The following is a 21,946-nucleotide window of genomic DNA, read 5'->3' on the forward strand; positions in this document are numbered from 1 at the left end:
TGCACATTGTCAAAAATTGGAGTCAGATATTAACGAGTCAATTATCTCCCTGAGAATCTAACCAAAGGTGACTTGTGGTTCCCAAGCCAGGGACAAACACCAAGCGCGTCTCTGGCCTTTCGATTCACGGCCTACACGTGTGTGTGCATGTGTGTGTGTGTGTATGTGTGCGTGAGAGAGACAAAGGACAATTGGAATGAGAGAGAGTGCACACGTGTGTGTGTGTGTGTTCCTGTTTATTTGTACTGTATGTCTTTCTGTCAGTCCGTGTTTGCATATGTGTATCTGTGCACTTATAATATGCCAGGTTGCTTTGCGTTGTCTTGTCCTAAGAATTTCAGTGCCCAGTCTGACCCTGTGTTGTTCTGTGCATCTGACAATGAAAGACTTGAACTTGATATGTCGTGCCATCTCAACATTGAGGCGCTATCTGCGTAGACGCACTCGCGGCTTGCGTGCGTGTCAGTGTGCTTCCAAGCCGTCCTCAATCCATCAGGGACTAAACGGGGACTGTGGGGAGGAATGCCTCCTTCTTAGGAATTGACACGCCCTTGAGGGAACATCTGGAACAAATGGAGAGAGATAAAGAGGGATAGAAAAGAGCGAGAGGAAAAGGAAGTCTGGTTACATTTGGTTCCCGCTGCCCCCTCCTCCCGTCACTTCCTCTTCCTTTAGCTTCTCTTCCCAAGTGTCCTGGGTCAGGTTCTGAAGACGGCAGTGAGTGGGCGTGTGTGTATGGGCGTGTACTGGTGTGCGTCTGTGTCGTCCCCCCCCCCCCCCCCCCCAAATGTGATGGAAATCTAGTCGCGCCGGACAGATCCTTCATTATGACATCAACCGAATCAAAATGACACAATGCAATCTTTATCCTACTGTCAACACAAACAAGCCTGTCAATCACAATGGGAGTCTTTGCAAATGCTGTGTGGTTGGAATAGCAACTACACAGCATCCTCCACAATGGCCTTTCTGTCCAAATATGTTGGACTGCATGTGAGATGACAGACTGTGTATTATACACCTGAATGCATTTGGTACAATGAGTTGGCTCTGGGCCAGTTGGGCCTATAGTAAAGGTTTGTTTCCGCCACTTCTGGTTTCTGCTGTTTCTCTGAGATGCAGGATGTAGCTGAGTGAGAAGGGGAGAAGCCGCAGTCTGAATTATTTTTGCGAGGGTTATGACCAGGGATTCTGTGCTTTGTGTATTAATTGACTGATCAAAACAACTGTATGTGCTGTGTGTGTGTTTGTGTGTGCTCTATGGTGTGTGTGTGTGCTCTATGGTGCGTGTGTGTGTGTGTGTGTGTGAAAGGATCATTCCCTCTGCTCCTGTGCTGTGCCGGGTGTTGACTGTTTCTCGTTCAGTGTGATCTTGCCCAGCAGTTTGTTACAGCTGAGGCAGTCTTGTTTACGAAATAAAGCTCTAAACACACACACACACACACACACACAAATGGATTTAAACGTTGAGTCATTTTCAGCAAATTGAGCAACTTGTTTTTGAAGGAAGCGGTCATCGTCCATCTGCCAAGGCCATCTGGATCCTCCATTGCAAAATAGTTTCTTCATCTCACTCGATTCACCTTGCTTTCCTTTTCTTTCATGCTTTATATCTCGATACAGCCAACCGTTTACTGAGGCTCTTAAATGTTTCCATATCAGACAAACATTTTCTTTGGGAAATGTGTATTTTCCAGCTCGGAATGATGCAGAGCTTTTTCTTCATATCTTTTTACATGGACATTTGTGATTCCTATACCAGAGTCTCCATTTATACCCAGGACACATGTAAGCACCCACTTGTTTAAGCTTAGATTTTTGGTGCTACAGACTGAATGTTTAAAGAATACACAACATCAAATGCTATCTGAAATGTCTGTCAAACTATCAGATTTTGAGGTTAGAAGTACCTTGTTGTATAATTTGAAATGAAGTCATGGTGGGTAGTTTGTTCAGGCGTGGAAGCGGGTGAGTTCCTCATTGCTCATCAGCAAACCAGATCCTTCCATGGCAACCTCAGGAACATGCATCTCCATCCATCCCTGCAACGCCCGACCAGCCAGTGTTGAGCACGACCATGTGACTGGGCCCTGGACTTGTTGTCATGGTGGTTGGTGGGCTCCCTTCCGGACACGAGACACCTAGAAGATGAGGTAACCACAGCTGGCTGCTCCCAGGAGCCTCTGCTGCAGCTGGGCCCGTCCAATCAGGATCCAGGACCCTTGGCGAGCGGCATATCGGATCAGATTGATTATCGTAGCGCTCCTGAGGGGGACGGGTGATACACACACACACACACATACACGGCACCGTATGTTCTCCAGTCTGACAATCTGTGAAGGTTTGGAGATCTGAAGTGGGGATCTTACAGAAGTCTGTTGCCAGGTCACGATTGAGACGGGGGAAGTTGCCTTCGGTATACAAACATATACACGACACCTCAGGAAACAGACTTTATCGGCCTCATCTTTAAAGACGTGAGATTCTTCTCTTACTTTAAAGAGGGTAAGAAATCGAGGGCTTAAACCTGGGACAAGCACGCACCCCTGCTATTTGCATGTGGCACTAAGCTAATTATATCTGATAAGATGTGCTTTGCCACAACATTCAAAGTAGTGTTGTGGCAAGAATATCATTTTAGCCTCTGCGAAACACTCCCCTGGCATTGCAATCCTTTTACAGACAAAATGTGGGCTTTTATAGGCAATTATAGTGATTTAGTATGTCAACATTAATTCTCCGTCGCTCAAAAAAAGACAACGTCAACGTACCTTCGATAAAAGGATTGTAAATTATACATTTGGAGTTATTCTTGAAGGAGGGGAGAGAGAGGCGTTAACTGATGTGTTTGGGCTGTGAGAGGGAGCAACGGATTTGTCGGCCGTGTTTGTCTGTGTCGTCCTCTGATCACAGCACTGTCTTTTCCCTGTGACTGTGTAGCACTCAGACGAGTCTGCCACGAGCTGCTCAAATCCACCCAAATTCTTTGATCACATGTACAGTTGGGCGCAAATAGACATCTCGACAAAGAGAGTTGTGCGTCTGGCTGGGGGGGGTGGAGGGGTTGGTGGGGGGGGGGGGGGGGTGGTATTTCAAGACGCACCAAGAGAAGACGACTCAATCACTGGAGAGATTGGAGGAGCAGGGGGGCCGTCTGCCTTCAAACAGGTGTTGTGGGCACATTTCTTACTTTATTTTAAAGCACACAAACCCACCCATACCAGCTGTGTGTACACAAACTGTCAGACAGAACCACACACACGCAGCTACACTTCACACACGCATCTAAATATTCCTCTCTCTCTTCAGCCCGCTGCGGGTATCTAACAAAAAATCAAAACCCCCTTTTCACCAGCACCAGTCCTGGGAGATCTATCTATTTAGCTCCTAACCGTTAAATTGAAGTTTGTTGTCGATGAACAGACATGTTCAAAGGCTATCAATATGGAAACGAGGGGGGTGGTCTCTCCCCTACCTCTCTCCCCTCTCCCTTCCACCTCTCTCTCACTGATCTCTCCTGTGCCACCTGTCTCCCCTGCACCTCTCTCCTCTCTCTCACTGATCTCTCCCCTCCACCTCTCTCCTCTCTCTCACTGATCTCTCCTGTGCCACCTGTCTCCCCTCCACCTCTCTCCTCTCTCTCACTGATCTCTTTTGTGCCACCTCTCTCCCCTGCACCTCCCACCTCGCTCCTGTCCCCCTGATCTGCCCAGGTGATTCTAAGCAGGGCTGACAGCTGTGGGGAGAGCGTCAGAGGAGACCGAATGCTGTTCCGAAGTAGAGCGACATGAGACTCAGCTGTTCCCTGCCAACCCCCTTTTAGGGAGCAGCTTCCCAGGATCCTCGCGCCTCCCTGGGCCTCCCTCCCTTCCAAGAACAACGTCGTCTTCCTCTCTTCCTTGGCTCCGGCCAGTACGCTGAATATGAGCTGTTGATTCTCACCGATTACAGTTCGCCAGCCGCCTTGGCTCCTCAACTGGCTTTCTGAAATTGCGTTTTCCTAATTAGAATTTGCAGCCTAGGTGTTGAAATTTGGCTGCTAATGGAGTTCGAATTCTGCCAAAAACTGTCCGGATTGAGAGCCAGGGTGTCACATTGAACCTCTACTGTTCAAACTTCCTTGGCTAAGCTCTGCACTGACAGTATAAAGTGTACTGGCTTCATGTAGTTATCTTTGGCTGGGATGTGTTGGGACTTGGCCCTCTAGCCTGGGTTTAATCTCATTCTCTCAACGAAAGCCGGAAAGAGAGATTAGGAAACGAGCATTTAACAGATGTAGGAGGAGGATCGAAGGGCGTTTTTTTCTGACTTCCTTCAGAGTCTGTCGGACCACGGTGGCCTGTTTCTGGTTAGAGGAGTGGCACCACTCCGGATCTGCTTAGCTGCTCAGCCAGATTTTCCAATGTGCCAGTCCTGTACAGAACCTTTTGTGTTCCTTTCTTTAATTCAAACTATGTCCTTCACAGCAATGATGGAGAATGAGAAGGAGACCCCCGAAGGGTTTTGAATGAATTGCAATCGATTTCTATTTGTACTGTTTTGGTGATATTTAGTGTGTGTGCGTGTGTGCGTGCGTGCGTGTGTATCAGCAGGGTAAGAAAGAAGAAAAAGAAGAATAATGTAGAGAGCTGCCCGCCCCTTTCTCATAGCAAACAGAGTTAAAGGTAATTACAATAACTCTGGCTCCCAGCCATTAGATAAAGATTGATAATGGTGCTTTCATTTCAATTTCAAAGTGAGTGTGTGTGACCGAGACACTGTGTTTGTGTGTGTGTGTGTGTGTGTGTGTGTGCGTGTGTGTGTGTGTCGCATCATGCAAGTATGTATGGGGCTTTGCTTGTGTGTGTGTGTTTTAAGAATGTGTGTAGAGCAATAGAATGAAGTGTCTGACAGGAAGCAGTTTGACAATCTATTAAATTAAGTGAGAAGAGTTGAGCGCGGCTGCTAGAAATGAATAGGGCATCAGATCTTATCGACTTTTGGCAAAGAGTCAGAAAGTCAAACTTGTGCTGGTCTGAGAGTTGGAGCGGATACTCAGAACCCTACATAGATCGTCCCGCTGAGACGAAGAGGATTTGTCTTTCAATACTGGCAGGGAGCCATGAGGGAGGAACAGATGAAAACCCTTTTATTGCCAGACAGTGTGTGTGCGTGTCAGTTCTAAAGGCAGTGTGTACTTTTCCATATGTTGACATTATGTTCCTGTGCAGTACATATTTTCAGTATTGCCTTTTTGTGTCTTTTTTTCATTTTTTTTCATTTTTTTTTTTACTGGCCTGTGACTATACCAAGACAACGGTTAACTTAACCGTGGATCCACAGTTGAGGGGGAGGGATTTCCTGTTATTTGTGTAGCCGTTCCAGCAGATGTGATTGGTGGTGGATATCAGCCAGCACCATCAAACGACTCACTTTTAACCACCAGAGGAAGCTGTGTGATTTATGACCTGACACACCTTAAGTGTTATGGTGTTGAGATGGGCCAATCACTTAGGGTAAAGGATACAAAAATAGAAGTACGCCCTTCCAGGTGTACTTCCTAGTACACTCTTGAGTCTGGTTTCTCCCACGAACACTCCTGAAGCCCTGAGAATGTTCCCATGGTATGCTTTCAGCTCATGGCTGTACAAGTTGGACTCGGTGTTCTTTCAGGACTGTAACAGCTAACCGTTTCTGAAACAAGTGCAGATTTCCATAAGAGTGCTAAATGAAACTCAGTGCCTACTGGCAGGTTCCTCTCCACGAGCAGGCAGGTGAGACGACGAGAAACATAAAAGGATACGGTAGTTATCTAATCGAGCAGCGTACGCCCGTTAACGGTTGTCATGGTGAGTGGCTGGGGGGTGGGTGGGGGGGGGGGGGTCATTGCTGTCAGAGCGTGTTGCTTTATCCTGCACCTGTAGTGGGGGGGGGGGGGGGGATTCTGCACCTGTAGCAAAGAAGAGAGGGGGGGGGTGGAGCTCTACACTAGATGCTATTATGCGATGGTGACTCATGGTTGATGGTTTTGGAAGGGTATTATGTGTGCGTGCATGCCAGGTTTTAGTCCTTTCATAGTTGATATTCAGTGACTTCTCTTCGTTTTTATTCTTCTGCCTTCCTGTATCTCCTTGCACGTGTTTTCTATCACCGCTTCACAGACTCTCTTCTCTCTTTCTCCTTCTCTCTCTTCCTCTCTTCCAGCCCACTTATGGGAGCAAGGGGAAGAGAAGGGAGGAGGGAAAAGGAGTGAAGTAGGAAGGGGGTCCGTTTTTTCACTTAGAGAGGGAAGAGAGGGCCTTCGCTCCACCTCCTTGTCATTCTGTCCTCCTCTCATCTCCCCCTTTTCCTCGGTCTTCTCCCCTCCTCCCTCGGCCGAGGCTGGAGGTCTGTTGAGGGGATTAGAGAGGTTTGAGGGGCTCAGTGCTTCCAGCAATGCGACAAATCGGCCCCCACAATCTCTGTTTGAAACGCACAAAGGACGATGTTTTCGACCTGTCATGACAGCAACAGCTCGCTCCCCCGGACACCAAACGGACGGTGACGCGGTCTTTTCAGACGGCTCCCTCTCCTCAGACGGCTCCCTCTCCTCAGACGGCTCCCTCTCCTCAGACGGCTTCCTCTCCTCAGACGGCTCCCTCTCCTCAGACGGCTCCCTCTCCCCAGACGGCTCCCTCTTCTCTCTGCGAATCTCGCGTGCCGCCGAGGATTCAATGTTTTGTGTTTTGAGTGGATACGTTGCAGTCCTCGTCACAGACACAGACGAGCAATAGCGACACATGCTCAGACCCCCCCCCCCCACACACACACACACACACTCACCCCCCACCCCCCCCTCCTCACAAAGGACATGTGTTGCATACAGACACTTGTGACTCCTTGTCTGTGTGCTCCATACAAAACTGTAGCATTAACAGTCAGGCCGGGGTGACACGGCCAAGGCCACAGCCCCGGGGAGACGAGAGCGGGCTTGTGTCTCATTCGTTCAGCAGCCAGTAAATTAGACAGCTCTTCCTGAACAAAGCCCCTCCATCAAGGCCAACACTGTGTGTGTGTGTGCGTGTGTGCGTGTGCGCGTGCGCGAGTGTGACAGGATGAATGGCTGTGTGTGTGTGTCTGTGTGTGAGCGGATGAATGTGTGTGCGCACGTGTGTGTGTGTATGAGAGAGGGGTTTAATTAAAACACAGCACCTGCCTCCCATCGCTGGGTGATTAAACTTCAACTCCCATTAAACACATTACTGTTGGGCCTTTGTGCCCTAAATATTTCACTCCCATTTCTGTCCCCACCCTGTTCTTTGTGTGTTCTAGTCTGCCTGTTTGTCTTAAAAGAGCACGCAAAAATGATTGAAACGCTAGCTTAAACTTTTTGTGAGGATGTTTGACTCCAGACCCTTTTTAGAATCTATATTTGGATTTATATGAGCATTTCTGATTGTGTGGAAAGCATATGAGCGTTCCACCCGGTTCATTCCGTGTCTACTGTATGTCCCCTCCGTTTCCTCAACATCTAACCCTTCCCCCTTTCTTTTTCCTTTTTCTTTTTTCTTTTCTTTCAATTTTGTTTCCACGGCTCCATCTCTCTGTCCTTCCCTCGTGGCCTCAAGCCGAGTGTTGGATGAAGAGCGGCTCACAGACGGCACATATCGAATCAGGACCTCTCCGCGTGCGTCCGTCCTAGTCATGCCCGGCTATAGTGCCACCTCATCACGACGGACGCAGCGGGGGGAACCTCCGGGGGGGCACCGTGGGCGGGCACACTCTTTTCTGCCAACGGAAAAGATGTCCTAGCACGATGGTTGGGGTGGTGCAGAGGGGGTGGCTGGGTAGTTGGGGTGACTGCCATTGGTCTTTGTTTGTTGTTTATCAGTCGTCTCTCTATACCTTTCTGGTCTTGAATGCTTTCCTGAAAATGTTTTTTTGTGTGTGTGTGTGTGTGTGTGTGTGTGTGTGTGTGTGTGTGTGTGTGTGTGTGTGTGTGTGTGTGTGTGTGTGTGTGTGTGTGTGTGTGTGTGTGTGTGTGTGTGTGAGGGATGTTTCCATTGAAACGTGATCACCCCCAAAAAATTCTGATTGGATTTGTGTGTGGATTTCTTATATGGCTCTTGTCCCAAAAAAGGAGAGACTTTTAACTCTGTTGATAAGAGTCCTTGCAGGGGTGTGAACTGTCTGTCCCTCCTGTGCATGAAGCACATTAAACCTTTATTCCTTGAGCTCACAGTGAATCACTGTCATTGTGGGTCCAGCCACTCCATGGTAGGAGAGAGGGAGTCCAGTGATTTGGCTCACATCAAGGGGGGGGGGGAACAGGATTGAGGCAAAGACACAGAAAGACAGAATGAACAGACGTAGTTAAAAAGAGAGTTGAGGAGTTAACCAGCCCGCTATTTGTTCCAGCTTTGCTTTCCTAAATGTGGCTCCCATTAGAATGACATGGACACGATAGGGAAGTGAGAGTCATGACGTTTCTCATTTTGCTTCCCTTCTAATTTGCTTTTGAGGGGGTCTTTCTTTCTTGACTCTTGCTCATCCTGCCCTCTCTCTCTCTCTCTCTCTCTCTGTCTCTCTGTCTCTCTGTCTCTGTCTCTCTCTCTCTGTCTGTGTCTCTCTCTCTCTCTCTCTCTCTGTCTCTCTCTCTCTCTCTCTCTCTGTCTCTGTCTCTGTCTCTCTCTCTCTCTCTCTCTCTCTCTCTCTCTCTCTCTCTCTCTCTCTCTCTCTCTGTCTGTGTCTCTCTGTCTCTGTCTCGTCTGAAGAAACTCAGTGTTTTTGTATGAAAGCAACGACGTCCAGCTCAGACGCCCAGGAGACGTGCAAGGTTTCATGAGAGGCCCTCAGAAGCCCTCCAAGATGGATGCCTCTTCCACCCCAGCCTATTAGAAAAATTGGTTCTCCTCCTCTCCATCCTCTCGAGGTACAGTTTCAGTGCAAGTTTTTTAATTTTTATCTCATTTGTCAGGCACCACCTGACGTGAGTCAGCAGCCTGTGGATATGATTGATTATTATCATTAATATTAAAGTCCCTCTGACCCACTTTCTGGGTAGTGCCGCTTCAATATATACAAAAACACCACATTAATGAAGGCCAGATCCTGGCAAGCCACCTGCTGGTTTCTCCCCTGTTAGGCGTCCAAGGCAGAGAAATAAAGGGATGGAGAGTAGAAGAGAAAAAAGGAGGGAAGAAAGCCTGGAACAATATTTCGCTCCGCTTGAAGTTGTCCGAAAGTCCGCCCAAGACTGAGAATACCCAAACAGGCCATTAGCATTAGAGAAAGATGCATTTGCACTCCAGACATAGCGGCGCAGCGCTATGATAAAAAAAAAAAAAAACATTTTATTCCTCCTTTCTTTAGTCTATGGTTTATTAACTGTAAAGGATGGAATGCTCAGCAATGTGTTGGCCGTTGTAGATGGCTTTTGTATGGGATTGTATGAATGGTTAAGTGATTGAGAGGGGGAATGGCTTGCGAAACAGGGTCGTTTATAGATAGTGCTCTACAGTGCTGTATGCATGGACACTGTCAATAAGTCAGAGCTAATATTGTCTGGCAGAATTGCTCTCTGTTTCTGTACTCCTCCTGAGTATCTCTCTCTATCTCTCTTTCTATTCCTCTTTAGTTTTTCTCACCCTTCTCTCCTTACAGTCACTAAAAGTCCTTGGCTTGTCTCTCCATCTCTCTCTCCTTTCTCTAAACATACCTCTTAGTCTCTTTCCCGCTGTCCCTCCTTAGTCCTTGCGATGAATGGATCTTTGTGCAACCACTGCGGGTCAGAGTTGGAGGCAGGGGATGCTTGGCGATAGAACAGTAATGAACAGCCCAATCCTAATAGAGTCCTGCCGAATAGACCACAAAACTAGTCTCCTCTCTTCTCGCTGAAATTGCCTTATTTATTCAGTGCGTACGGTAATGGCAACGTGTTTGCTAGTTCACCGAGTAGCATCGCGTTATTTAGCATCATGTGGACTGCAGACACGAATGGTGTTGCCGTTGGATAGCTGAGGCCAGACAAAGGGGAGGTTGTTGTCCTGTTTAACAGCCATTGGTTCGTCACCATCATGAGGTCGCAATCAATTCATTCCTGGACATAAACACTGAATACTCAAGTTTGGCTTCTCAACGATACAATGTACCCATGTTGTTTTCGTTGTCATTTTATAGTCGATAGGTTTGCCCTTCTCTATGTCAGTGCCCTTGGCTAAATCAGTTTAGACACTCGCATCGTTTGTCGTTTTTCAATTCACTTAGGATGGAGACAAAAGCATAATTATATTCATTATTTGGTGACCATGTGTCAGGCTGGACTTCAACTTGGTTTTGAATTGACGTGCTGGAGAATCTTGGGATTTCTGAGGGATTTCTGGGAAGGCAGACAAGCAGTTATGTGGTCAAAACATAATAACAGACATTTTTCTCTGCTTCGACTAGATTTTGTGCATAATCATATCCTTTTGCAGAGTCAGTATAGAAGTCAGGTCAAGACTAACTCGCAAATGGAAATCTATACTATGGCTGAGCGTGAGGGAGTCGGGCTAGTAATCAGAAGGTTGCCGGATCGATTCCCCGCAGTGCCAAATGACGGTGTGTCCTTGGGCAAGGCACTTCACCTTACTTGCCTTCGGGGGGAATGTCCCTGTACTTACTGTAAGTCGCTCTGGATAAGAGCGTCTGCTAAAATGATTAAATGTAAAAATGTGTGTGTCTGTTCATGACCGAGAGAAGTAGTATAATTGAGGGGTTTGTGCTCATCAGACATTCACTCAAGTACAATTAAAATGGTCAGTCTTGTGGGCAAACACTTCACTCCGGGAGGGAGGAAGAGAGCGAGGGAAAGAGAGTTACAGCCTGTCACATGTCTAACCATCCAGCCAAGTGCCTCTCCTCCCCTCGCTGTAGATGTCAGTGCCTGTGATCTGCACCCACCAATTGGGCGATTACACACGCCTTGTACCTTTTAGCACCATTCGTTATTAGCTTTTGCTAGACCCCCCCCCCCCCCCTCACCATTATCACCATCACAATAACGCATGTACACACAACCCCCAACCCCCCTCCCTTTCCACAGGGGAGAGACTCTTCCCCTCCACCAGCCCCCCCATCCTTCCATCTCTCTTTTTAACTCCCCTCCGGCGACTCATTTGGAGATGAAAGTGGAGAGGCTCACCTGTGAACTTGTTTGCCATTGAAGAAGATGGAGGGATGAATTGGAGGTGGTGGAACCGTCTTTGACCCGTCCCTGTTCTTAAAGCCCTCATTTCATGGGGAGGAGGGGGAGGTTTCGTCTGTCTCAATCTACTTTGCCCACCCCCCCAACACACACACACACACACACACACACACTCTCTCGTTTTCTTTGGGATTGAGGGATTGAACACCCTCTCTGCGACCCTTTTCACTGGTTTTTATTCCGCTCCACCGGGGCAGGTTTCAGGGCTTTCAAAGGCTAACGTGAACACTGCTTTTTCATCTCTGACTCACAGGCAGAGTCTGGTCAGTGACAGGGAGTCCAGAGAGGGAGAAATAGGACACGTTGTAGTGCCACAAAGGCTACCTGACCACAGAACTCATGGCACTAGTTATTGATAAATGAATTGCGTCTGCTAAATGAACAGAGTGGCTAACCGGCTCCTAACAGAGAATCGTGCGGCGTATTTCCTGCTCGTAAATGTTTGGAGAAATTTGCAGTGTCGTGCCCCAGTTCTAGGTTCTAAAACTTTCTCACCGACTCGAAACGTTTCTACCGTGAACTTGGACTCTAAATAGGCCATTACCAAATCCATTGACCAGCGGGGGAGTAAACGGACCAGTAGATGACACAACCGCACCGAAGCCCGCCCCCTTCCTCGTGTGATGTCGTATCTCGGCGCTCACACAAACACCCAGGGGCCATTAGAGGGAGGAGGTAATGTGTCAACGCCATGGCGTGGATGGCCTCACATTTACTTTGATGAGTGGATCAATGGGTCCGGATACCGAGAAGGCTATTTACTCCCTTCTGGGAGTTGTGCTGATGTTAGCCAGTGTCATTTTTAATGCACTGTTTTAGAAGCGGAGATCACCCAACGGATCGATAATGCGTATATGCGCCAGGGAAACGGGCCGATGGAACTCAACCCGGTAATGGATACGCCTTTGATTAAAGCGAGTCTGTGAGCGAGGGGCTTCGATGGTTATTCATAAGTATGGTGACTTACTGTGGCTCGCGCTAACATGCACTCAGCATCTCTCATACTTACTTTGTTGTTTTATTTCTGTGTGTGTGTGTGTGTGTGTGTGTCTGTCTGTAACTGTGCTTAGGAGTCCACTCCTCATCAGTCAAGTGTTTGTGGCACTCATCTCACTTCGGGTGAATATTCATAAAGTAAACACAGGAGCAGTTCGCCAAACAGATAAAGGAGGCAGGGGAGGGAGAGAGAGAGAGAGAGAGAGAGAGAGAGAGAGAGAGAGAGAGAGAGAGAGAGAGAGAGAGAGAGAGAGAGAGAGAGAGAGAGAGAGAGAGAGAGAGAGAGAGAGAGAGAGAGAGAGAGAGAGAGAGAGAGAGAGAGAGAGAGAGAGAGAGAGAGAGAGAGAGAGAGAGAGAGAGAGAGAGAGAGAGAGAGAGAGAGAGAGAGAGAGAGAGAGAGAGAGAGAGAGAGAGAGAGAGAGAGAGAGAGAGAGAGAGAGAGAGAGAGAGAGGGGGAGAGGGAGAGAGAGAGAGAGGGGGAGCACCATTTAGTCTCATCAGCCAACAGTCATCCATCCAGCCATGTCCATTTCCAAACCCTCCACACGCTGCAGTGATGAAGTATGCCGCTCCAGACTGAGAGAATGAGAGAGTACGAAAGAAAGAGAGAGAGAGAGACTTTCCATTTCAAAAATGAACATACAAAGGAAAATAGCGATACTTAACGAGAGTTTTTTCTATAGAAGCCCCGTAGAGGAGACGCACACCAACCACAGAGGCATCCCAAGGGGAGGGTGCCCTCATCTGAGCTTGGTGTCCCTTAACGTGGACGGTGGCTTCTTGTAGATTACCCAGCATCCTCACTGCTCTGGATCGCAGCTAACTAGCTCCTTGAGAGGAACTTCAGAGGTCCCCATGCTGTGGAGGAACCAGCCCCCCCCCCCCCCCCCCCCCCTCTCTCTCTCGGTCTCTCTCTCTCGGTCTCTCTCTCTCTTTCTCGCACTGTTTCTAATTGCTGGGTTATTTACAGGTTTTTGGGGTTGGGATGAAATGTCATTCTCTCCCTCCCATTGCTAAAACCATTAGCATGGTAACATAGAGATTTCTGTTCTCATAGAGATACCATGCTGCGAAGACGCTCAATGAAATGCTCACAGTGGGTGACTTGAGACCAAAGCCGAATATTTCTGTGAGAAATAAATGTTGCTCTTTTTTTATTTTTTCTTTAAACCTCACGGAATTTGTGGTGTTGGGAGTGTAATGTTGTCCCCAGTCCATCCGTCAAATATGACTCGACAAGGAAGACCCTGTATAAAGCAACATCTAGTCATTGGGTTAGATATTTATATGATGATGTGAAAGTACTGTGTCTTATGGCAATGTAGAGTAGACAATGATGTGGTAAAAAAAAAGTCCATCTGTGAGCTGAAGGTCAGTGAATTCCTTGAAACGCGTGCTTGCACATAAATGTGGGTTACATGGGTCACAATATGGTGTGTGTGTGTGTGTGTGTGTGTGAAAGCCCCTATGGGCACTGAGTAGCAGTGTGCCGCAGCAGGTGGTGGCATGTGCTGACAGTTCATCCTTCAGCTTAAGGCCTTTGTACACTGGGGGGTGAGACACTCTCTCTCTCTCCTTCCCATGAATCACCCAAGAAACAAATACATATCTGTCTTTCTCTGTCTGTCCCCCTCTCTGCTCTCTTTAAAGAAAATGATGAATTGGATAATGGTCAAACGCATTCTTTCTCCTTTTTGTGTATAGGTGCTCAAGAGACTTATCATAAGACTGTCATATGTCCAAAGTTTCTGGAGACAGATAGTCTTGCCGCTGTGATCACTCTGGGTGACAGAGAGATCAGTCAGGGGATGTATTTACGATAAACGGCCTCCAGCTCCCACAGTCTCCTAACAGAGACACTTCCCCTTTGTGCCACGCCATCGACCTCGGCGCGAAGGGGACTTGAAAACACCTCTGCTGTCACATTTATTTCAAGAGGGTTGGGGGGGGGGGGGGGTAGGAGGGGAGAGGAACTGGTGGCAAATTAATATTCATTGCTTATGCTGATGAACAACCTATTTTCCCGTCGATACGTGGAAGTGCAAACCTCAGGTGTTGCACCACATAAGCCATCTGTGCATGGAGCGCTGCAGTTCTATCGACGGGAACCAGCCGTCCATTACGTCTCTCCTCAGGGTTGGTGTAGAAAAAATTGAGAGCGCTTTGACAACTAACTGTTTTAGTTTTTTCACCCGCAGCCAAAATAGCCGACCGTGTAATCGCATTAACTTGTATTTTAAGCTTCTCAAAATACCTTCTTTGCGACAAAGTATGATTTAATAATAAACGCATTGTTTTTTTCTGTTGTGTTGCACTGTCTTTTCGACTGTCTTTTCAAGCTATAAATGAGGCTCTGTGTGCGCGGAGAGATGAGCTGTGTGCGCTCAGAGACGTATCCTATCAGATAGCATGTCCGTCTGAGCGTCAGGTGGTATCACAGCTTGCAGTCCGTCATTAATGGAGATAGTACCCAGAAACCAGAAACGAGAAGAAAATCGGCCTGCTAACTTTCACAGTAAACTAGAACATGGGGAAACTTCACCCTGGGGAGATGTTGCTATGAGTTTGCTGTAAGTTGCGAGTGTTTTCTGGTTCGGCAAGCGGTTACTGTTACCATGAAAATGAGTGTAACGTGTGGAAAGCCATTAATGGTCTGTCAAACTGCTTATGGTTGAAACCATTTTACTGACAGTCATTGAAAGGTTATCTTAGACTGAGTTTATTTTCACCGTTAAAAAAAAACCTAACTGGTGTTCTTTGAGCGAAAATGGATTGATGGGAATGTTATAAAAAATTGAGCTTCAATCTTTTTGGGCTCTGTGGGGGGGATGTTGACTCCCTCTCTGCCATAGCATGGGGGGGTAATCAGAACCCCGGTCTATCCTCCCACCTCTCCACGCTCCTCTCCTCTGCCTCTCAGAAAAGACTTGTTTAATTTTAGTCGCTCTGACACACACTTGACGTAGATTAATTATAGAGGCTCTTCGTGTCATTTAACCACACACACACACACACACACACACACACGTACACACACACATTCACAGCTATCTCTTGCCGGAAGGTAGCAATGATTCAGAACACTGCTTTTTCTCTTCCACACACACCTTCCCTCCTCATCCTCCTCCCTTCCCTCCTCCATCTCCATCATAACCTCTTCCCCTCTCCTCCTTCAACCCCTCATCCTTCTGTGCTCTCTGCTTCAGACACTCAGGGGCTCACAAGTGATTGGTCGCTCAGAGGCCCATCCACTTACACCTTCTCTCCTCCCTTCTCCTCTCTCCACTTTGCCAGAGCTGGGAGAGAGGGAGGGATATCACACTGGAGACTGCATCCTTTCTCCAACTATCATATGGCCTAGTTTCTCCCCTCGTACAGATATAGAAATAGTGGAGCCAGGGGTAAAAAGCGTCATTATACCTTTTCATCACAGTTCAATTATTGGTCTTTTTTTTCTGCCAGCGAGTTTAATTTGTGTGAGTGTAGTTTTACTTTTGGTTCCCAACTTGCCAGTAACAAACCCTGGCTAGTATATTGGCATGAACACACAGCAGTGCTTTTGGAGATAAGATTAGGGCACTGTTGGTGAATGTATGATGGGTTATTGCTAATCTTACACAAGCCTGAAAGGTTCTATTTACAAATTCCCAGTATTTTCCATTTTCAACTGAGGAGGACAATTAGTGTATGGGTGTTCCTGTTTTTGTGTAAGGGCGTGAGAGAATTAAAGCCACTTTTCCTCCATCCAGCCCCTTTGTAGAGAAGCTTAAACACCTCTCTCTCTCTTTCTCTCTCTCTCTCTCTCTCTCTCTCTCTCTCTCTCTCTCTCTCTCTCTCTGTCTCTGTCTCTGTCTCTGTCTCTGTCTCTCTCTGTCTCTCTCTCTCTCTCTCTGTCTCTCTCTGTCTCTCTCTGTCTCTCTCTCTCTCTCTCCCTTACAGGGATCCCTCTGACACGTGTCTTTAATCTATGAAATGGGGCCTATTTGAGATTTGTCATCATACACTCTCTCACCAAAACACCTTTCAGAGATGGTCAGACAATGTCCACAAAAAGAGGAGAGTGAGGGAGATGGGACTTGAGAGGGGAAGGGAAATAAAGAGAGAGAGAGAGATAAGAGAGATAGAGAAAGGCGAGAGATGGGGAGACAGAGACTGTAAGGGAGATGGAAAGATAGAGAAACGGAGAGACAGAGCAAGGGAGCGAGAGAGGATATCAGGGCCCAGATCTTGCTCCTTCATCATCTGCTGTCGCGTATGAAGGGGGCTTTGATCCATGCAATAAGCAGCTCCCCTTCCCTCAGTGTGCCATGTGAGCTCTGCTCCACTGACGCAAGCAGGCCACCCCTGGTCGAATCCCTCATGCATGGACACCAGTCTCCCTCCCTCCCTCCCTCCCTCCCTCCCTCCCTCCCTCCCTCCCTCCCTCCCTCCCTCCCTCCCTCCCTCCCTCCCTCCCTCCCTCCCTCCCTCCCTCCCTCCCTCCCTCCCTCCCTCCCTCCCTCCCTCCCTCCCTCCCTCCCTCCCTCCCTCCCTCCCTGCCTCCCTCCCTCCCTCCCTCCCTCCCTCCTCTCTTCTCCCATGTTTTCTCTTTTATCCATGGCTCCTCCTTTCCCCTCTCCTCATCTTGTTTACTTCCTCTTGCTGCCTAATTTCTCTCTTCCTCCCATCTCTGCTCCATTCTGATGATCAGCTCTTAGTTCCTCCCTAAGCTTCCTGGAAGGAGAGGCTTATAGTCTTCTTGTCAAGCCCCGCCCACTTCTCTTTAGCTCTTTTCCCTGGACTTATCTTTGCCACTCGCTCCCTACCTCCGTGTGAATTGATGGGCTCCAGTTCTCTTTCTCTCCAGCCCTCTCGGTCCCCCTCTCTCTCTCCCCCTTCCGACCTCTCGTCTCACCCTCTCAGCCCTCTCCTCTCTCACTCGATATCTTTCCTACTTAATCTTTCTCTCCCTTCCCCTTCTCTCTCCTCTCACCAATCTATTTCCTTCTCACCTTTCACTGCCCCTCCCCCCCCATCCCCCCGTTTTCTCTTTTCGTATCCTCTCACTGTCTTATGTCCTTTCTCTCTTTCTCTCTCTTTTCCTTTCTCCTTGTCTTTATGATGGAATAACACATCATGTGCTCTTTTGAAACGTCTGGTGCCTTATCGGCTCTGAAGACGAGACTAATGCTGCGTGTGAGAGCGTGCACTCTGTGTCATCAGCAGATTGCATTAATGGGGTTGGAATGCTGAGTGGCGTTGTTCTAGCAGATAATGTTCTAGGAATGTTCTAGAAAGTAACAGCGAGAGAGAGAGGTCCAATTGTTTTTCAGTCATGGGTCCTCCAAGGGCTGAGAGGGTGTTTCAGGGCACAATTTTGCATGCCGGCTCAAAGTTAGTCTGATTAGTCTGAAGAAAGTCCTTTCTGTGTTTCTCCATCTCTCTTTCCTGTCTCTATCGGAAGCAGCTTCCTGTCTTGAGCTTTTCTGAATGACTGTCATCAACGCTTCAAGCTCCCCTCTTTCTGCATCCATCCCTCTCTGATTACACCCACCTCTCTCACGTCTTTACCTCAACCTTTCACTGACTCGCACCACGTTTATTCACCGCTGAGTGGAGTTCCTCCGACTGGAGTGCCTCCATTTTGACACGAGTGAATACTCGAATGTTCACCGGCGTTTGGTCTCATTGACGCCTCAAGAAAGGGGAGACACTTTACATGAAAGCTCCCTTCCTCTTTATGCACCTTCAGAACAGTTGGTCCTGTCAGTCAAGCCGGCCTCCCTGCTTGCGGTCACACACACACACACACACACACACTGTTCACACTGTTCACACAACAAATGGAATGGTTTAAATGGAACTGTTGCTCTCTGCAATGGGAAAAAAATAACAGTTTTTGAGATGTTCTGTGAACTCGTCAGATGCAAAGTGAAGTGGTACTGTATTTGTACGTACTTTAAATCAGGGGAGGGCCAAACCTGTTTATGCTGTTACAGCTGGGTGATTTCTAAGCTGTCTGTGTCTTAGGAATCTCACTTGGAGACTGTTTTTGAGTGATGTTTTGGTGGCATTATGAATTGGGGCTTTTGTCTAAGCTGTCTTTGTTACATGAAATGTTTAAAGTGAGATTTTTCGTACTTGAAAACTCATTAAAACGTTTTCTCAATAGCCTACTGTTCGGAACCCACCGAAAAATACATTTTTAACAAAACATGTTTTTACTTTGGGTATGAAGATGGGATCCTTTAACTCTGCTGTTCAAAATAAGTTGATGCAAAGGTCTAACCCCCAAAATGTTTTTCTTCAATCCCCTTCACACACACCTTCTGTGAAGGGAACTTCATCCTCTCTATAACCGGTCTTTCTGTCTCTCTTGCCTGTTTCTATCTAGGGAGAGCACCCAGAAAGAGGAGAGATAGTCCTGACATCCAATGACCAGGAGCTGGTGCTACAAGTGGAACGGAACCAGTAGGTGTCCATTATATTGTCAAGATCAGACCTCTCTGTCTCTCTCTCTCTCTCTGTCTCTCTCTCTCTCTGTCTCTCTCTCTCTCTGTCTCTCTGTCTCTCTCTCTGTCTGTCTCTCTGTCTCTCTGTCTCTCTGTCTCTCTGTCTCTCTGTCTCTCTGTCTCTCTCTCTCTGTCTCTCTCTCTATGTCTCTATGTCTCTCTCTCTCTCTCTCTCTCTCTCTCTCTCTCTCTCTCTCTCTCTCTCTCTCTCTCTCTCTCTCTCTGTCTCTCTCCCTTGCCGTCCTCTAGTACCTCCTATTCTCTCTCTTCCACGTGTATTTGTCTTTCCTTCCCGGGACCCAGAAGCCCTGAGTGACGGAGATGGAGTGAGAAGCGTTACTTAAGAGACGCAGGAAGACTGAATGTGTGGGAAGAGAGAGGAGTTATCACATGCTGACGTGCATCACTGTACGGGGGGGGGGAGGCGGGGGGGGGGGAGAAAGTGGCCGGCTGAGCGAGGAACGATCGGGCAGAGATTTGCCGAGGGAAGATTGAGCTAGAGATTGAGCGACAGGTAGGCTGGAGAGAAGAGGCGTCTCACGTTTAACCAGGGAGGGAGGGAGGGAGGGAGGGAGGGAGGGAGGGAGGGAGGGAGGGAGGGAGGGAGGGAGGGAGGGAGGGAGGGAGGGAGGGAGGGAGGGAGGGAGGGAGGGAGGGAGGGAGGGAGGGAGGGAGGGAGGGAGGGAGGGAGGGAGGGAGGGAGGGAGGGAGGGAGGGAGGGAGGGAGGGAGGGAGGGAGGGAGGGAGGGAGGGAGGGAGGGAGGGAGGGAGGGAGGGAGGGAGGGAGGGAGGGAGGGAGGGAGGGAGGGAGGGAGGGAAACTACAGAACTCTGTTTCCTATTTCCTCTCTTTCAGTCACTATCTTTTTGAGGGGTCTCAAACTGATTTCCTCTGTGCTAGTCCATGTTGTCTCTCTGTGACAATCTGAGGCCCACATCCATTCTGCTGTACAGGATTTTAAGGTTTCCCCCACGCTTAGCAGTGCAGTGTGGACATCTTAGCATAGCTTATTAAAGATTGAAAAGATAGCCCTGGGTGTGATACAGTAAGTCCAGTATTCCACCAAAGGTTGTTTTATTGTTCAATCTAGAACTCGATGGTCAACTCGGTCATTGGTTTATAAATTCCTTAGCAGGGTGACCACCTTTCACATTTTCTCTCCTTCGTGTCCCGCATTGTCCTGCAAAATCTGGTCTGCTGACCTGCAACAGCGCAATAGCCAGGAGGTCACCTTATTCCTTATTCCAAAGTGAGAAAGTACACAAAGCAAAAGCAGTAAGGAAGTCTGAGTGGAAATTAGTGTGTGTTCATCAGTATGGAGTGCTAGTTGTATTAGCCTGTTATCAGTTCAAAAAGTATTTTGTGAACGCCAGCCGTACAATGGAGAATGGAAATTGTAACACACGCTCCACAGATTTGGTTATTTACTCATCAGGATTAGCAGCCAACATAGCAGGGATCGGTGGAGGAGCTTGTGGAGGTTGTGCCCTTCTGATAACATCAAGGCCAACTGAGCTCTGACTCTTTCCCCCCCATCTCCCTCTCATTCCCACATTCATCTGGAGACGTGCCACGACTCACAAGGTGACGGAACTTAACATGCTCGTACGCCTGCGAGAGAAAGAGGGAGAGAGAGAGAAAAATGTCGGCCCGATACGCACACGCTCTCTCTCCCTGCTTCCCTAACTGAAACCATACGAGTGCTCCTTTTGGAATTGAAATGAGGGATGAATCATGTATCAGTGGCAGTAATGGGTTGATGGGAAGATGTGAAGACACAGGCTTGCGAGGTGAAGGTCTCTGATGACTCAGAGTCGCAGAAGTGAGGGAAACCAGAGGAGCCGCCGAACGACAAAGCGAGACCATGAGAAGAGACGGAGTGACATGTGAGATGCCGGGAGAAAAGCTTGCCGGCGCTGTACAAAACAACTGAACTTCCAAGGTCAAGTCGAGCTTGCAGGACAGCGCATGGCGACAGAGATTAGCCACAGACACACACACACACAGACACACACACAGACACACACAGGCAGTGAGGTGTTGGTGATGATGGACGGGAAAGGACAAAGAAGGTGTTGGGGAGAAGCGAGGGATGAAAAAAAAGAGATGGATGAAAGAGACAGCGTGAGACTGGAGACGGAAGGTCGAAGAGTCTTTGGGTGACCGTGTTCGACCTGACTGTGTTTCTGAGACCTCGGTCAGTCACACAAGACTTCATTTGGCATGTCCTATGTTTATTTTAACCCTGTGCGGACCCTGAATGCAACCTCAACGTTTAGTCTGGCCTCCAGAATGTAGGTCAGGAGAGAGAGAGGGAGGACAGAGAGAGAGCAAGACAGAGGGCTGCAGAATTCCAGAGAACTGTAGGAAGGGGTCCTGGGGGAACTGGACAGCCATTGCAGGGAAACTGGGAACCATGTAGTAAAACAAAAAACAGTATTAATGGGCTTCCATTCTCTCTCCGACGTCTGTGGAACTGAACCAGATGAGGGGCGTGGGGGAGGGGGGTAATAAATGGGACGGGGGGTGTGGTCGACTCCAACAGAGATCCTTAGAATAGATTCAGTATGTGACGGGGGGGGGGGGGGGGGGGGTTTATCATGGGAGGAATGCCAGCTGACGTAAGATCAGAGCAAGTCTGAACCCCTCATGCCCAGACACAGTGCATGACTGGCTCTATACACACACACACGACTCGGCAAACAAGTAGCCTGGCAAACCGAATCTGCTGCCCGACTGACTGTCTGACTGACTTGTCTGTCTGATTGCTTGATTATGTGTCTGTTTCAGTCTGTCCGTCCGTCTGTCTGTCTGTCTGTCTGACAGTTGACTGTGTGACTGACTTGTCTGACTGGTTGACTGGTTGACTGCCAGTTGAGTTGTATAAAGGACCGTGAGACGGGTGAAGAAGATTGTGGCTGACTCGTCCCACCCTGGACATTCCCTGTTTCAGTCCCTCCCCTCTGGCAGAAGGCTGCGGTCCATCAGGAGCAAAACCTCACGCCATACAAACAGTTTCTTCCCTTCCGCTGTTGGCTTCATCAACAAGGCCAAAGCTCACACTGACTGAATGTCCTTTACTTTTTGCACTACACTCAACTCCTGTAATATTTGTATTTTATATTGTATTTTATATTGTAAATTGGCAACTTATATTCTACTTTATTGTATATTCTATTTTATTTTAATTGTATTCCACTTAGTACTGCTAGTTTATGTATCCTTAGTATAGTTAGACCACATATTTAAATTTAAG

General features: G+C 48.1%; 1 protein-coding gene across 2 annotated transcripts in view; it reads left to right on the top strand.

Annotated features, from left to right (window-relative positions):
- adam19a (ADAM metallopeptidase domain 19a) overlaps positions 1 to 21,946 on the top strand; it is a 76,327-nt gene that overhangs the window by 21,515 nt on the left and 32,866 nt on the right. The window contains exons 1-2 of one of the 2 annotated variants that reach the window (XM_084691683.1): positions 8,727 to 8,890; positions 18,573 to 18,649. In XM_084691683.1, coding sequence (XP_084547809.1) covers positions 8,831 to 8,890; positions 18,573 to 18,649 — 137 coding nt within the window. In that variant the 5' untranslated portion in view covers positions 8,727 to 8,830. Of the gene's footprint in view, positions 1 to 8,726; positions 8,891 to 18,572; positions 18,650 to 21,946 lie in introns of those variants that run through there. The other variant, XM_084691682.1, reaches the window with a different exon arrangement.

This window comes from Hypomesus nipponensis, chromosome 25 (assembly GCF_054491055.1).
Source record: "Hypomesus nipponensis isolate SF chromosome 25, ASM5449105v1, whole genome shotgun sequence".
NCBI classification, from domain to species: domain Eukaryota; kingdom Metazoa; phylum Chordata; class Actinopteri; order Osmeriformes; family Osmeridae; genus Hypomesus; species Hypomesus nipponensis.